Source organism: Phaseolus vulgaris, chromosome 8 (genome assembly GCF_051622355.1).
Source record: "Phaseolus vulgaris cultivar YP4 chromosome 8, ASM5162235v1, whole genome shotgun sequence".
Lineage (NCBI taxonomy): Eukaryota > Viridiplantae > Streptophyta > Magnoliopsida > Fabales > Fabaceae > Phaseolus > Phaseolus vulgaris.
The window spans coordinates 11,369,612-11,387,934 of record NC_143505.1 but is presented as its reverse complement, the minus strand read 5'-3'; the positions used below and the strand labels follow the sequence as shown (position 1 = coordinate 11,387,934).

The window sequence follows — 18,323 nt, the reverse complement described above, 5'->3', positions numbered from 1 at the left end:
AAAAAATTACAATTACGCTGTTAGAATTGAATAATATCAAAATACAATAAAAAAATTAATTAATATAATTAATCTTAACTAAAAATATACGCACTATATAAAAATTATTATTCTCAATAAATTACAAATTATTCCAAAATTGTATTACAATTCTAATTTTACTAAATCTTAGTTTTTTTTTTCTTTATTAAAGCTTTCATAGTTCTGCAGCGTCAGAATTGGGCCAACATCCCTGTACCAAGCTTCATATATGCCGCTTGATTACTTCAGAGATCTTCACTCCAATTGGCACACATCTTCTATCATATTAAAATCTAAAATCATCCACATGAAAATAAAAATATTATTAAAAAAAATACAAAAAAATATAAAAAATCTAATCAAAATTCATATATTAAAAAGAAGATACATATTATATTTATTAATACAAAAATTAAAAAAATAAAAACCTATTACATCAATGAAATTAAAACTTTACTAAATCTTAGTTATAACCAAATAAAGAATAAGAAAACATTGCATTATTTCAGTTTTCATATTGCTTTGACAATTTCAAAACCATTATCTTACGATCTGATTTGCTTGATCTCTTTATAAGATTCACATTTCATCAAAAAATTATTTCTTCTTCGTTATCAACTTTCTAATATTTAGATTAATACCAATAAACTAAATAGCTCGTATTTATAAGAAAAACTTCGAGAAGAACATGCATGGATTTCCATTGCAAACTTTATGTGACATGTAAGAAATAATGAGTTGACATGGTTTTCTCCTTTCTCTTTCCCCCTTGCTAGCCAAGGCTTAATTTCCAAGTATATGCCTCCATCATTCACCTAACAACCAAAAAAGAAGAACCAGGAGGAAGCATTATGCCTATATAAGGGTGCCTTGGAAAGTCATGCATGATTGCACTTAAGCACATAGTAAGTTATTTAGCACAAAGACTCAATAAAATGGACTCTTGGGTTAGAGTGTTGCTTTTCATTGCTTGCATTGTTCCTGCTTTGGTTGAGTGCAAAGTTAGGCACTACAAATTCAATGTAAGTGTATGTCATTACTATTCTTTCCTGGCGTCGTTGGGCGTATGCATGATTTCATGACTTTTTACAGTGCAGGAGCTTAAACAACAGTATAATATATATTCTAACATGCATGCAATTTATACTTTATCCAGTTATTCCAATCAAAATATATAGCTTTACTTAAATGTACAAATAAAGTTTATATCAAGTTCTATTTAGCCAGGAATAATGTTATGTGAGAGCTTTTAGACCAGGGTATTGACTTTAATGAGTTGAAACCCACACACACGCTCAACAAGAGACACATGATCTAGAAATAGTGTCTGAAATCAGCTCGAAACTTTCACTACTGAAAATTATTATTTTTTTCAAAAAATTCATTAAAAAAATTAATTTTACAGACAAAATTAATTAGTTGTTATATTTACTAAATTAAATATTATTTTAAAGACTAAAAAATTTACTAGTATCTAATTATTTTTTATTATTGATAAATAATTTCTAAATTATATCTAATTAACTACCAAAATTTTAAGTATTAATTATTTAAATTCTAAAATTGGTAATTAATTAGATATCAATTTTATAATTTGAATAATTGATACTTAAATTTTTGGTAGAAACTATTTATCAATTATAAAAAGTAATTTAAAAATTAATAATTTTAAAAAAATTTAAAATAATATTTAACTTATTTAATATAATAATTAATTATTTTTATCTTTAAAATTGATTTTTATTTAATAATTTTCTGTAATGTTACCATATATATATATAAAACTCTTTTATTTCTAGATGTGTGCATAATTTTGTAAATTTTAGTTATTTGTCTTGAAGCTAAAATTTTCACCTAAATTTCGGTTAGGCATGGATACTGGTGCATAATTGGAAGATATAGACCTGAATTAGTCAGTTTATAAAATTTTACTCGAGGAAAATGGTCCAAAGGGCTTATTTTGTTAATGAGTTCAGGTGGTGCTGAAGAATACCACTAGATTATGTTCAAGCAAACCCATTGTCACCGTTAATGGGAAGTTCCCAGGACCCACTCTTTATGCCAGGGAAGATGATACAGTGCTGGTCAAAGTCAGAAACCTTGTCAACCACAATGTCACTATCCATTGGTGAGACTTCATTTTTTTTATTTGCTTCAATTTAGATGCAAGAAGTTTCATATAAAAAAAATAATAGAAATCAAACCTTTTGGTAAATGTTGGGTTTGAGACCACAACAACAAAAACACAAAAAAATAATATTGAAAAAAAAACTATATTAGATTTTTCATACGTATATATTTTTTTATATATAGAACTTAGAAAACTGACTATCATACATAAAAAAAAATTAAATTTAAATACTATTTAATATATATTGTTCTTTTATGGGTTGAAAAGGTCTTGTTCTTTTTGTCATTCGCACTTTAGTTTTTTTGTTATCGGTATCTGTTAGGTCTCGGTCCTCGGTAGAGGACTACCTATGGAAAGATTTTTCAATGTTCAAGACAGTTTTTCAGTACTTTGAGATAATAAATGTGATAATAAATACGTACATTGCTTTGGTTATAATCAACCTATATATAGAGACATTCTTTTCACTGGGTCTGGATTAGCACGAATATCATTGATAATATGTTGTTAGTCTGACATTGGTATGATTTAATTATCGTAAGATGATCTTAATAAATGTGTTGTTTTATGTGTCTGGCATGTACTCGGTTATGATGTTGAGGTCAGTTTTAACTATCTTATGGCCTAAACCCTCTTGATCATATACTAGTGCACTTGTCTCTCAAGTTCGAGAAAGTAATTTCGATTAGTCTTATTATCTTTACTGAAGTCAATATAGTTCTCATATAATAGTGAATTTTACTTTGTGAACACTTGTATTGGGCTTGCTTTTGATTGGGTCAGGGGTGGTGTTGTCGTTCGGGTGATTTTTAGCCTATTGCTCGTTTTAGCCCACTAGGCTTGGGTAGGGGAAATCTATAAGTCTAAAATATTCCATTTTTGTGGGAATTTAGTTGTACGCTTAGTGATCCGTGCTTCTTTTATTGTGATGGTTGGATGTGAAACAATCTTAAAGGCCTTTGGGTTGTGACGTTTGAGTTGACTGATCTTAAAGGCCTATAAAAAGGGATGAGGTTCCCCTTCTGGGACCACCATTTTTTCTTATGAATATCGAGTTGTGGTGAGGTGTTGAGAGTATTTTTTTTCTCGGACTCCCAGTGAACGTCAATTGTTCTAGTATGAGTCGAGAAGGCGTCGTTCCTTTCGTCACTCACACTTCAACTTTCCTATTGTCGGTACCAAGTAAGTCTCGGTTCTCGATCCTCGGTGGAGAAGTACTTGCAAACAGGTTTTCAACTTGAAGGTAATAAATGCGGTAATAAATGCGGTAATAAATACATACTTTCTTTTGGTTATAGTCAACATATTTACATAGTCACATTTGACGTTCTTTCCACTGGGTCTGGATTAACACAAATATAATTAATAATCTATTGTTTATCTGACATCGGTACGGTTTAATTATTGTAATTAAGACGATCTTAATCAACATGTTGTTTTACATATCTGACATGTACTCGATTATGATGTCGATTATGATGTTGAGATCGGTCTGGACTAACTTATTGCATAAAACCTCTTATTCATTGGGCATATGGTAGTACACATATGATAAAATGTCTATTTAAATTTAACATTACTAGAAGTCTTCTGTGTATGTATGATTTGAGAGATCCAGTCATAAGAGGAAATATACAGATTAATTTTATCCAATTTTAAGCAAAATAATCTTGAATGCTAAATGAAAGACTATAACCATCTTGGCAGGCATGGTGTGAGACAAATACGAACTGGTTGGGCTGATGGGCCTGCATACATCACACAATGCCCAATTCTTCCTGGACAATCATATTTGTACAACTTCACCCTTACAGGACAAAGAGGAACACTTCTTTGGCACGCTCATGTTAATTGGCTAAGGTCAACTCTCCATGGTGCCATAGTTATCTTGCCAAAGCATGGTGTACCATACCCTTTCCCGAAACCTGTTAAAGAGTTAGTGGTAATATTAGGTGAATAAAATATTTTAGCTAGTGCCCTCCACTCATTTATATTTTCCTTCATTGATGTTGATTAGTCCTCAACATAACCATTTAAAATTATAACTCCTTATTGATAAACTGTAGGAGAATGGTGGAAATCTGATACTGAAGATGTTATCAATGAAGCTCTCAAGTCAGGATTGGCACCAAATGTCTCAGATGCTCACACCATTAATGGACTTCCAGGGATTGTGTTTGTGGCCAATTGTTCCACACAAGGTAAGTTGTGCTACTTTTCACTTCTATGATTTCTTACATGTATATATGGTTTTCAATTTTTCCTCAAGTCTAACTACATGTATGCTTGATTTCCCTTCTTGGTTGAATATAAGTAGATGTGTACAAGCTTCCCGTGGAAAGTGGCAAGACCTACCTATTGAGAATCATCAACGCTGCACTCAATGAGGAGACTTTTTTCAAAATTGCTGGCCATTTATTCACTGTGGTTGAAGTTGATGCCTCATATGTAAAACCCTTCAAGACTGATACTCTTTTGATAGCCCCTGGCCAAACCACCAATGCCCTTTTAACTACTGACCAAAATTCTGGTAAATACACAATTGTAGCCTCTACTTTCATGGATTCTCCAGTCGTAGCTGTGGATAATTTGACTGCTACAGCCACATTGCACTATACTGGAACTCTTGCCACCACTCCTACAGTTCTCATCACACCTCCTCCAAGAAATGCTACACAAGTTGCTAACAATTTCACCAAGTCTCTTAAAAGCCTTAATTCCAAGAAATACCCTGCAAATGTTCCATTAACAGTTGATCATTCACTTCTCTTTACTGTTGGATTGGGGATTAACCCTTGTCCATCATGCACAGCTGGTAATGGGAGTAGAGTAGTGGCAGCTGTCAATAATGTGACATTTGTGATGCCAACCACTGCATTGCTTCAAGCACATTACTTCAACACTCAAGGGGTGTTCACCACTGATTTCCCTGGCAACCCTCCTCAAGTTTACAACTACACAGCGACTCCGCGGGCTGCGAGTTCCCAGACCACAAATGGCACTAAGGTTTACAGGCTAGCATTCAACTCCACAGTTCAGGTTGTTTTGCAGGATACTGGAGTCATTGCTCTTGAGAGCCACCCAATTCATCTTCATGGGTTCAATTTCTTTGTTGTTGGCTCGGGTGTAGGAAACTATGATCCCAAAACAGATGGAAGTAACTTTAACCTTGTAGATCCTGTTGAGAGGAACACAATTGGAGTGCCAACTGGAGGATGGATTGCTCTCAGATTCAGAGCAGATAATCCAGGTAAAAGTCTTGAATCTCATTCATGATCAAAATTATAACTGAGTCTAAGGACGGATTCAAAAAATGTTGAGTCTCAGATAGAATTGAATAAGAAGTTTAACAAAGTAGTTAAGTCCCTCAGACATAATGTACCATGTGCACCAGCTTAAATGCAAGTCACAACTCTCAATGTATAAGATTGTAAAATGTTTTTATATAGAAAAAACTAAGTTTATATGTATAGTTTCTTCATGAATATTTGAGAATAATGATGTCAAAATCATGCATTGCTAATCTCTTCATATTAACTTTAACTAGTTTCATATATTTGACAGGAGTGTGGTTCTTGCACTGCCATTTCGAGGTACATACAACATGGGGGTTAAAGATGGCATTCTTGGTGGACAATGGTAAAGGTCCTAATGAATCATTGATAGCCCCACCAAATGATCTTCCAAAATGTTGAGAATTTCGACCATCAATAAAATAACACAAAAAAAAGGGAAGGCCTTCTTCCTATGCAAAAAGAACCTTTGGAAAGATACAACGAAGCTAGGCAGAAGAAGAGAATGAAAAGTGAGGGTGATTATCTAATAAGATGTTGTCCCAATAGCTTTCTGAGTTAATGGGAGCATTTCTTCACACACATTCTGGTTTTCTTTGCACATACACTTCTTTTCTTTATTTTTTGTTAAAGCTATACAGATCATATGTATTGAGATCAATGAGTGCATACTTTGCTTACTAAATGAAATAGAAGTTTTACTTCATTCATTGTATGGTTCACTTTAACATCTCAAAATTGTTTGCATTAAGAAGATATGATCATATAAAAACTCAAATAAATGAATTATGGTAGAGAATATTCAAATGGTTATGTGCTAACTACATAATTTTATTAGTTTAGTAAGTAAAAAATTAAGACATAGCTTAGTCAACAATCATATGTGAATTACTGTAGTAATTGAGGTTTTAAAACATGAACAAAAGTTGATTTCTTGAAGCGTGAGTGACTACTGTCCGTAAGGACTTATCCACGCAGAATACAACAAAAACTTCTTAGAAATTCTCAGGATCAGAACTAGCAAGCTACTCTCTTAAAAGAGTAACACCAGCACAAAAATTATAAAAGAGCGCTCCTTATTTAATGCGTCTCAGCGCTTAAACGCATTCGTAAAAAACGCGGTGGCATTTTTTAAATTAATTTGATTTACAAATGCGGCTATTTGAATAACCGCATTTGTAAATCAAGAGCTTCCATTTACAAATGCGGCTAAAAGTAATAGCCGCATTTGTAAATCAAAGCGTTTGATTTACAAATGCAGTTATTCAAATAGCCGCATTTGTAAATCAAAAAGCTTGATTTACAAATGCGGTTTTTACGTTTAGTCGCATTTTTAAATTCTTTTTACCCTAAAAATTTTATGCGCCTCAACAGTTTCGTAGTTTCTTTCTCGTTTGCGCTCATCTCTTCTTCGTTTTCTCTCGTTTGCGAACTCATTGCTGCACTGATCGAAGGTATTTTGTTTCCATTGCTCCTCAACTGCATTGAACTTCATTGCTTTTGATGGCTTTCGCTTTCCATATTGCTTTCGTTTTTAATGGGTTTCGCTTTCCATTGCTGCATTTGAAGGTACTGTTCCATTGGCTCGCCGCTCCGCTACTACTTCCGTCGCCGCTGTCGCCGCCGCTGCCGTTGTTCCTCTCTCTCCCCTTCCACTCTTCACCAACAACGTTCACCCACAAGGTTGGTTTTTTAATTTTTTAATTTTTTTTTGCATTTTTTGGATTTTGTTTTATTTATTATAATTTATTGTATATTTTAAATTTTATATTATTTAGTATTTATTATATTTCGAATTTGTATGTTTTTTATTATTATAATTTGTATTTTTCAAAATTTATATTATTATAATTTATAATTTGAATTTGTATGTTTTTTTATGTATTATGTAATTTATATTATTTAGTAGTTAGTTGTTACTTTATATGTTATATTTAGCAATAATACATTCTGGTATTGAGTCTGAGGGTGTTCGACCCTCAGCAAACGCGTGAAATAGAACACTGATATAAAAATTCTAATTATTCCAGAATATATAATATGGATAGAAATTGGATGAATTTTGTTCGTATAAGTGAGGAGTACGAAAGAGGAGTAGAAGAATTTATACAATTTGCACAACGTAACGCGATTAATAGTGGTCATGATGGAGCAAAGATCAGGTGTCCGTGCGTTAATTGTTTGAATGGAATGATACTGGATGTTAATATAATGAGGGAGCACCTGCTATGTGATGGGTTTCTTCGATCTTATACAACTTGGACATGGCATGGTGAATTATTAAATTTACCACGTGTTTTCGTAACTGAAGAATACGTGGGGTCCACCATGGATGAAGTAGTACACGATGATGTAGATGATGATTGATTGGAAGACATGATTCGTGATGTAGGAGCTGAGTCTTTTGCAAAAGCGCATGGATATGAAAGTATGTCAAGCGATGCAGAGACTCCATTGTATCCTGGATCAACTAACTTCACACGGTTGTCGGCGGTGTTAAGATTGATGAATTTGAAGGCAATAAATGGATGGACTGATAAAAGCTTCACGGAATTGCTTCAGTTGTTGAAGGATATGCTTCCAGAGGGAAATACTCTACCTAATCGTAATTATGAGGCCAAAAAGATTCTTTGTCCAATGGGTATGGAGTATAAAAAGATACATGCATGTCCTAATGATTGTATATTATACCGGAAAATTTTTGAATTGTTGAAAAGTTGTCCGAGGTGTGGGTTATCACGTTATAAGTTGAAACAAAAAGATGATGATACTATTGAAGATATAGAAAAGCATGGACCCCCAATGAAGGTTATGTGGTATCTTCCCATCATTCCAAGGATGAAGCGTTTGTTTGCAAACCCAAACGATGCTAAGAATCTTAGATGGCATGTAGATGAGAGGAAATGTGATGGCATGTACCGACATCCAACTGATTCTATTCAGTGGAAGAAATTTGATGATGAGTTTCCAGAGTTTGGTAAAGAATCAAGAAATATCTGACTTGGTTTAGCTACAGACGGAATGAATCTGTTTGGTAATATGAGTACAAATCACAATTCATGGCCTGTTTTACTAGTTATTTACAACTTACCTCTTGGATTGTGCATGAAGCGAAAATACATGATGTTATCTATGATGATATCCGGTCCGAAACAGCCAGGGAATGATATTGATGTATATCTAAGTCCTCTAATTGAAGATTTGAAGTTAATGTGGGACCACGGTGTTGAAGTATTTGACGGATTTGCTAATGAAACTTTCAAACTTCATGCCATGTTATTTTGCACCATCAATGACTTTCCGACATATCGTAACTTATCAGGTTATAGTGTTAAGGGTCATAAAGCATGTCCAATATGCGAAGAAGACACTCCTTCTCAACAATTGAAACATGGAAGGAAAACAGTATATCTTTGGCATCAGAGGTTTCTTAAAAGTCATCATCCTTACCGGAGGTTGAAAAAAGCCTTTAATGGGCACCAAGAGGGTAGTGGTCCACCAACTCCATTAACCGGTGTTGAGGTTTACGAAAAGGTAAATAACATAGACCACACCTTCGGTAAGTAAAAAAAAAAAGTCATCTGTGACAAATATTTGGAAGAAGAAATCAATCTTCTTTGATCTTCCGTACTGGTCGAGGTTAGAAGTTAGACATTGTATAGATGTAATGCATGTTGAGAAGAATGTGTGTGATAGCTTAATTGGTACACTTCTTAACATTAACGGGAAGACGAAGGATGGTCTAAATGCTCGTTTAGATTTGATTGAGATGAACATACGCGGCGAGTTGGCATCCATAGAAATGGGTAAGCGTACATATTTTGCCCCCAGCCTGTTACACAATGTCAAAAGATGAAAAAATTAGTTTTTGTCAATTTCTAAAGGGTGTGAAAGTGCCACAAGGACATTCCTCAAATGTGAAGAGCCTAGTTTCAATGCAAGATTTGAAGTTAATTGGGTTGAAGTCTCATGATTGTCACATCTTAATGCAACAGTTGTTGCCGGTAGCTATCCGTGGGATCTTACCAAAAAATGTTAGACATACCATAACCCGTTTGTGCTCATTCTTCTCTTCCATCTGTTGTAAAGTCATTGATCCCTCAAAACTAGATGAACTTCAAAATAAAATTGTTGTTATCTTGTGTGAATTGGAGATGTTTTCTCCTCCATCTTTTTTTGACATCATGGTTCATGTAGTGGTGCATCTGGTAAGAGAGGTTAGATTGTGTGGACCAGTGTACTTAAGATGGATGTATCCTGTTGAGCCGTATATGAAAATTTTGAAAGGTTATGTGAAAAATCATTATCGTCCAGAGGCTTCAATGATTGAAAGGTACATAGTTGAAGAAAGTATTGAATTTTGTTCAGAGTACATGACAAAAGCAAATCCAATAGGTGTTCCAGCTAATTCATGGCACCACAGGCGTTCTACAAGTAAATGTTTACGTGGTGTGAATATTGTAAGCAAATCTCAATTAGAAGTCTTGCAAGCACATTTGTACATATCGAATAACACAGATGAAGTTATACCTTACATAGAAGCTCATAAAGCCATTGTGAAGGCAAATAACCCAAGACAAGCAGAGAAATGGGTCTTGATGGAACATAATAGAACTTTCATGCCTTGGTTTAAAGACGAGGTGTTCAAGGATTCAACGGCATCAGAGACCTTGACCTGGTTGGCTACTGGATTGAAGTTTGATGTCATCTCATGTACAACGTACGAAGTGAATAATTGTATATTTTACACGAAGTCCATGGATGAAAAGAATACAGTTCAAAATTCTGGTGTTACTCTTGAATCCGAGTCAATGCAGTTTTCGACTTCGAAAGATACAAATCCAGTACTTGGATCAATGGCAAACTATGGGTTTATAGAAGAGATATGGGAGGTTGACTACACTAAGTTTTCCGTTCCAGTTTTCAAGTGTAAATGAGTTGACAATAAAAGTGGGGTTAAAATTGATGATTCAGGATTCACACTAGTGGACTTTCGAAAGATAGGGTATCGAGATGAGCCATTTATATTGGTTCAACAAGCATCTCAAGTTTTCTACGTGAAAGATCCTACGTCAGAACATTGGTATGTCATTTTACACGGCAAAAAACAAGGGGAGACCATAGATGATATTGAAAATGGTGACCCCCGTTCATTCACACCAATGATAATTAATAAAGATGACGATGTAGTTGTTGATGTACATGCAACCCGTAAAGACCACAGCGAAGGAATTTACATATGAACTTTCAACCCCCATGCAACTTGTAAATAAGCATTTTAGATTTAGATTTTTATGTATTATTTTTATAAGATTTTAATTCGATGCAGATTAACTAATGTTCGTTACCTACTTTTTTTAACAGAGACATGGATGACGATCAGACCCCACTCAGACCTCGATCCGGACGAGGCAGCAGAGGACCTACTAGATTGAAGCGTCTCGCATTGAGACGTGCTGCTTGTGAGAAGACACGTGTTGACATTGACGTCAACACTGGAGTGGCTTTTGGTCCTAAAGCAGATGAATTTATGAGCTATTTTGGAGTTGTTTCTCGTGAGAGGCTCTCCATTCTGATTAATTCATGGGATGAGGTGTCAGAGGTCGACCGGAACATGATCTGGGAGGATGTTCTGGTAAGCTTTACATTTTGATATAATTTTTTTAATATTCATTGATTAATTTTAATTTGCTGATGTTATTTTGCAGGCAAACTTTGAAATTCCTTATGTGGAACCGCTTCGATAATAGATTATATCCAATATCAGACTCAAATTTCGTACCTTTAAGTCAAGACTGACTTCGAGATACGTTTTTGGCGACCTTAAAGACGAAAATCCATGTTTAAAGTACAAACATATTGATGAAGAGACATGGCGTCTTTTTAAAGAAAGCCGTCAAAATAGGCTTGGATGGTAAGTGAAGTAACTTAACTTTTTTTGTTTATATAACATTAATAAGTTTATCTTATTTACTTCAGTTTGTTTATTTCAATTATGACAAGATCGTCGGAAGAAAGCTCAAGAGATAGCTTTGAAGAATGTTACCCCGCACGTTATGTCTCGTTCGGGGTATCAAAAACTTGAGCAAGCACTGATGGTGAAAAATGAGAAATTTAAACAGGGGACGTTGTCTGAGAATGTGGAAACATGGGTCACTTCTCCTCCATCACCACCTTTTCGCCATGTAAAATGGAAGAGGGCCCGAATTAAAAAGTCGGGTGCACCAAGTTCTGAGCAATCCGAGGTTATCATCGAAAAAATTGTAAGTTATTTTTGTTATTTTCATTTATTTTAAAGCATTAATTATATTAATTCTTGAAAATATGATTTTTGTGTACTCTTGCAGGATTCCTTGGAATCCAACGGTAAATTTGTTGTTGAAGGTCGTCACGATATCCTGGTTGAAGCAATTGGACGACCTGAGCACTGTGGTCGTGTTCGTGCAGCTGGACAAGGGGTCGGAATTAAACTATATTTTGGAGTTTCAGAACGACAGTCATCCTCCTCCTTCAAAGACAACGAAACTCAAATGAAGACTAAGATACGTGAAGAATTAATGGAGGAGATGAGAAAGGAGACTGATTTGATGTGGCTAGAGATGAAAAAGGAGAATGATCGAATGCGACAAGAGTTTCTATCGCAACAACTTTGTGCTGAGCCGATTGAACCCCTTGTTAGTCCCACTCCCAAGAGCACAAAGGGGAGTTGTGCGGCTCCTCCAACATCAGGGGATGATATCAATGGGCAGACGAAAGATTGTGAGCTACTAGTAGTGGGCGGCAAACTTCCTCGGGTGGTGGCCCTTGGAAAAGTCTATCAAGACGCCACCACCTTACATAACGTTCCTCTCTCCTCTGATGTGGCGAAGGTAACAATTGGAAAAGTACGATTTCCTGATGCTCGTGTTCCACTACCTTCAGATGAGGTAACCACTGTGGTCGATGCATTTCAGACATTCGTTGCCTGGCCTAAAGAGCTCATTCGATTTATGCCCGAACCTTATGTAATAATTTCATTTCATTATATTATTTTTTATTTATATTTATATATTACATATAATTTAATACAAATGTTCTTTATCTTGTAGAAACCTTTTCGGCCACCAAGTCCGGAGAAGAAACGTGAGGTTCCAGTTGGTGATCCTATAGCTTCATTAGGTCTCATTGCTAGTCAGATTGGCAATGAACCTTTTCCAGTTCCGTGGGATGATACATTTTTTCAAATAAACATTGAACTGCCACTGATGATGTACAACACAGATTTATCAGAATTTATATCTGGGAAACAAGAGCTCAATATAAGTATAATTCAATTTTTTATGATGTAAGTATCTTTACCTATTATTCAATTTACTTTATGTTAAATTATTATTGATTATGCTTTAACTAAAAACTTGTAGGTTTTTGCATAGAGTCTGTATCACTGAGGGGAAGGAAAATATGTATGGATTCTTAGATCCTGCATATACTAATCCCGTTGGACCAAACTCATCTGAGACTCAAGCATACATCACTAACACCCTGGAAAAAGAGGGAAAACAAATTTATTTATGCCCTTATATTAATGAGTAAGTTTAATTATATGTCATCAATTATTATTATTTCATGTTTTAAATATTTACTAACTCTTTTCATGGATGATATAGGCATCATTGGCAGTTACTTGTCTTATCAATGGTTGATAAGACTGCTGTGTGGTTCTGTTCCCTACACAAGAAGATTCCCACAAAATTGAAGGATATCATTGATACGTAAGTATTATAAACTTAACTTTGTATATGTTACTAATTAACCATCTACTAACGAGGTTTTTGTATTAACCAGTTCATGGCGTGGATATAACATCCTAAAAGGTCGATCCAGATCAAATAATTTGAACTGGATAAGAATAAAAGTTTGTAATTTTTTTTCTTTCTCTATTATCATTGTTTATCAATATACTAACATATTACTTTTTATTGAATTATAGTGTAATAAACAACCAGGAAGCTATGAGTGTGGCTATTACATTATGCAATGGATGATTACCATTATAAGACTAGGTGTAAAAACTGGTTGGAAAGAGGTAATAACATGATATGTTAAATCATTTTTATAATTCTTGAACATATATATATATATATATATATATATATATCTAAAAACTAATTTATGTCAACTATATTTTGCAATGCAGTTATTCACGGACGAAGCACCAATGAATTCGGAAGGCATTTCATATGTCAGAGATTCTTGGTCTACATATTTCATAAATTTTTATAACTCTACCATAGTTAATCAATAGTGTAGGTTTTATTATGTTTGATTACTATTGTAAATGTACATTTTGATTCTCTCAATTTATCTCTATATTTCTGTATTTGTCTGGCTGGGTTTGATCATTATATGGTTTAGGGACAATACGAATTGAACATTAAAAAAAACACTATTTACAAATGCGGTTATTTACCAAAGCCGCATTTGTAAATCTTGTTTTTTGATTTACAAATGCGACTTTGGTAAATAACCGCATTTATAAATAGTTATTTACGAATGCGGCTATTTACCAAAGCCGCATTTGTAAATCTAAAACCCCTAAAACCCCAGCTCATTCAGAAGAATATACAAATGCGGCTATTTCAAATAACCACATTTGTAAATCGTATTTACAAATGCGGCTCTATAGCCGCATTTGTATTTCTCTGATTTACGACTGCGTGCTGATCAAATGCGGCTCTATAGACGCATTTGTAAATGTAAAATAGCCGCATTTGATTAGCATTTCTGCACTAGTGTAAGAAACCAACAAACCCAGAAAAATAATTATAAAGTAAAAGAAAATAAAATGAGTGAAGAGAGAGAAAGAGATGAAGATGAAAAGACGTGAATGAGATGAGGAAGATGAAGAAGAGAAGAAATGTGAGTGAGAGATGCATTTTCGAAGCAAAGGTAAACAGTATTTATAGATGGAGGAAACCAAAATTGTTGCATCTTCAAACCCGAGTTGAGTGGCACAATTCCATGGTCATGGTCGACAGAAACGGAGCAACTGCCGGAGATGGAGGAAGACTTGCGTGAACAGAGGAGCCAACCATCCAAGACTCTTGCAACGTTTTGCAACGTTCTCTGAACCGCCCGAGAAAGAAGGAAACTTGTGCGTAACTCTCTTCCATTTCTCCTTCATCTTCGCGGATGTGGATTTTAGGGTTCGCAACCCTCTTTTGCAATACTTTAAATCGTCGTTTCAGGTTCAATTTACACAAATCCCCCACATATTGCAAAAGATAAAACATAGAGATAAAGAAAGAAAGAAGAAAATTTTGGGTTCATACAAGATGTAATGCATTAGAGCTAGTATAGCAAGCTATATGAACCAGTCTTAGATTAATGAACGTAACTCATAGTGTAGTTGGTATAACAAGCTATATGAACCAAGACACTTAGTATGTGTTAGATGTTTATCAATCACATTACACCCATACATTACTTATTGTTATCGTTGTGTTGCACCTACTAGGCCATGCACGTGCCTAGTATTCATGAGTATTATAGAGATCTTGCCAAGATCTCATGCAAGCGGCCCCACTTGACACTCATATAGGTGATTTCATCAAGTGTATGTTGCAAATCATACATCACCCATAAGGGATATGAAAATCATTAAAACTTTGTAAATCATTAAAATTCTTTTACCTCAGAATTTCAACCACAAAGTTTATCCTCTCGATAATGCAGTGTCTAGCACTTTTCACGCATACCATAGGAATGAACAAAATTGATTTTAAATCAATATTAGTGCTAAAAGAACTAACAAGTGACTTGTTTTTACCCATATGAACCTTATTCATGGGATCTCCAATCACAAAGGTTGGGTTTCCATCACTTGTTTGTTTGCAAGTGGCTTAAGTCTCATTCCCCTCGATGTTTCAAAAATCAGTATTCTCCCTAGGGGTTTTGTTAGAGGATCTGCCAAATTTTGTCTTGACTTAACATAGTCAATAGAAATCGTTCCACTCAATTGTTAGACGATTTGTTTTACTAAATTATGTCTTATGTCTCAATTGTATATGTTTGTTCTTTCCATTGTAAGTTATATTTTTTAGTTATAGCTATTGTCGATTGGGGTTGGTGTCATTCCTAACGAAATGTTTGCTAAGAAGTTTTTCAATCTCTCAGCTTCACTACCAGCCATCTTGAGGTCAAAAACTCAGATTCCATTGTTGATCTTGCAATAATAGTTTGTTTGGATGATCTCCATGTAACTGCACCACCCCCAAGTGTAAATACATAACCACTAGTGGATTTTGTCTCATCTGAATCAGAGATCCAATTAGCATCATTGTACCCTTCTAGCACAACGGGAAATCCACTATATTCAAGCTCATTAAATGCAATTAGCTCTAAATTATCTGGGCATACTAGGTTTGAGAAATAGATTCTACTTTGTTCTTTAATTTAGAGTTAGCACCATAAGGCGTGCTCACTGACTTAAAGTCATAGTAACCAAACTTCTTAAGAAGTTTCTCAGTGTATTTTTCTTGGGATAGTAATATACTATCTCACTTCCTTATAATTTTAACTTCTAGAATCACACTTGCTTCACACATGTCTTTCATCTCAAACTTAGATCCAAAAAATAGTTTTGTTTTAAAACAATATCATTGCATGTACCAAAGATTAGCATGTCATCCACATATAAACATATTATGACAAATTCACCATTTTCAGATCTAGAATACACACATTTATCAACATCATTGGTAGAAAAACCTTCACAAAGTAAAACATTATCAAGTTTTTGATGCCATTGTTTTGGTGCTTATTTTAAACCATACAGAGATTTTAAAAGTTTCCATTATTTTTCCTTTTGACATCCTTCAGGTTGAATCATATAAATTTCCTCTTCTAGTTTACCATTCAAAAAGGTTATTCTAACATCCATTTGGTGAATTACTAACTTATGGACAGATGTTAAGGGTAGCAACACACAAATAGAGGAAATCCTAGTAACAGGGACAAAAGTATCAAAGTAATCTATGTTATTTTTTTTAGTAAAACCTTTAGCAACTAGCATTGCCTTATATTTCTCCATCAGGATGGTACTTCTTCTTAAAGATCCACTTACAACCAATGGGTTTTACTCCTTTAAGCAGACCTACTAAGGTCCACGTATTATTTTTCTTCATTGAATCAAGCTCAGTTTTAATGGCCTTATCCCAATGTTTAGCATCAGGAGAACTGGTAGCTTCTAAAAATCTTATTGGATCATTTTCAAATAGATACGTGTAAAAATCATCTCCAAATGAGGTTTCCTTTCTCTCTCTTTTACTTCTCCTAACATCCTCACTAATGGCATCACTAACACTATCTATAGGTTGTTCAGATGTACAACTACTCTTTAAAGAAAAGATATGTTCAAAAAACTCAACATTTTTACTATAGTGTTACGTTCAATTATATCACTATTAAGAACTAAAAATCTATAGGCAACATTATGTTCCGCATATCCTAAGAACATGCAATCAGATGTTTTAGAGCCTATTTTCCTTATGTTGTATCCTGCTTTGCAAAAATCACGCAGTAAGCAGAGATTCACCCCACAAATTATCATAAGCATTATAACTAAGAAACATGACATTCATCGTTTCTTTAAGAGTCCTATTTTTCCTTTCAGTTACTCCATTAGATTTAGGTGAATATGGTGAGGTTACTTCATGAATAATGCCTTCTTTAACTCAATAATCATTAAATAAAACATATTCACAACCTCTATATGATATAATTCTTTTAATTTTCTTATTCAATTGATTTTCTACTTCCTCATTTTAAGTTAAGAACATGTCAAAAGCTTCATCCTTATGTTTAATTAAATACACTTTGGTGTATCTAGAAAAATCATCTATAAATGTTACAAAATAATTTTTACCATTATTGTGAATATATGACATGCTAGATTAGGACATGCTAGATCAGTATGAATTAAACCAAGAAGTTCAGTTTGACGTTCAACAGAATGACATGTTTTCTTCGTTATTTTAGATTCTTCACGTATATCTGATGACTTTTTACGGCAAGTGCACCGCTTTGTCAGAAGTAATAATTGTCCCTAAGGACGGATATCGATCCCACAAGGAACAGTGAATTATCAAGTACAATAATCGCTAAATATAAAACAAAACAATTAAAAGTGTATTTGTGTTGGCGATGATCAATAAGAAAACATACAAAGAATTAGTTGTTTCAATTTGAAAAATAGGGATTAGGTTTCATCTCTCTCACTCTCATGTATTTTGATTAGCATGTCAATATTAAATTCTTTGATTGAAATTGATGCCCGTATAAAAATCATTTCCTCGCGTATAAAATCCTTAAGAATGTCCCCTGACTATCGATCCCTCGCATAATTATAAGAACAACTTATAACGAAGCTCAAACGTTTAATAGCAATTAAAATTTCAAGTTTATTCCTAGCACTCAAATATGTTAAGTATTGTTGTTTAGGTTCAAACCCTAAAAATACCTCCCGGTCAGATTTAAGATTCTCAATTTGTCACGGAAAATTAAAAGTAAAACAACAATACCAATAATCAATCAAGAACTGAATATTAATATATAAGATATCACCTCAATACATAAGAGTTTGAGCAGATTACTCCCAATCCCAAAGGGTAGAATTAGCCACGCATACTTCTAGCACCTTCCATTCTCCCAATTGGGTTACAATTCACTCTATGATGTTTTCCTCTCAATCTAACACACTAGAGTTGAGCCTCTAGCCCTATATTTATCCTAGTTTTCTAGGGTTAGGTTGCTTCCTGTGTCGCGCTAATCGGCTAAATGATAAAACATAAAAAAGGCTCAATCTTTCTTTGCATATTTTTCCATTCTGAGACCTTCCA

At 34.2% G+C, this 18,323-nt stretch overlaps 1 protein-coding gene and 1 long non-coding RNA gene across 2 annotated transcripts; both read left to right on the top strand.

Moving 5' to 3' along the window:
* Positions 1 to 900: 900 nt before the first annotated feature.
* LOC137826874 (laccase-4) lies at positions 901 to 6,155 on the top strand. Its single transcript, XM_068633025.2, has 6 exons — positions 901 to 1,043; positions 1,998 to 2,149; positions 3,860 to 4,104; positions 4,219 to 4,353; positions 4,470 to 5,402; positions 5,717 to 6,155. The coding sequence occupies exons 1-6, from the start codon at positions 906 to 908 to the stop codon at positions 5,845 to 5,847; spliced, it is 1,734 nt and encodes a 577-aa protein (XP_068489126.2). The 5' UTR covers positions 901 to 905; the 3' UTR covers positions 5,848 to 6,155.
* A 6,697-nt stretch (positions 6,156 to 12,852) lies between these two features.
* On the top strand, positions 12,853 to 13,332 carry LOC150025418 (uncharacterized). Its single transcript, XR_016514598.1, has 3 exons — positions 12,853 to 13,013; positions 13,092 to 13,196; positions 13,270 to 13,332. It is a non-coding gene; the product is annotated as an uncharacterized LOC150025418 (long non-coding RNA).
* Positions 13,333 to 18,323: the final 4,991 nt, after the last annotated feature.

What these genes read in the sequence shown, in the direction of transcription:
- LOC137826874 (XM_068633025.2), top strand. Translation starts at nt 906, where the DNA reads ATGATTGCACTTAAGCACATAGTAAGTTATTTAGCACAAAGACTCAAT. An exon ending in AGAGTTAGTGGTAATATTAG is followed by an intron (nt 4,105 to 4,218) that starts GTGAATAAAATA and finishes GATAAACTGTAG; the next exon opens with GAGAATGGTGGAAATCTGAT. An exon ending in GGCCAATTGTTCCACACAAG is followed by an intron (nt 4,354 to 4,469) that starts GTAAGTTGTGCT and finishes GAATATAAGTAG; the next exon opens with ATGTGTACAAGCTTCCCGTG.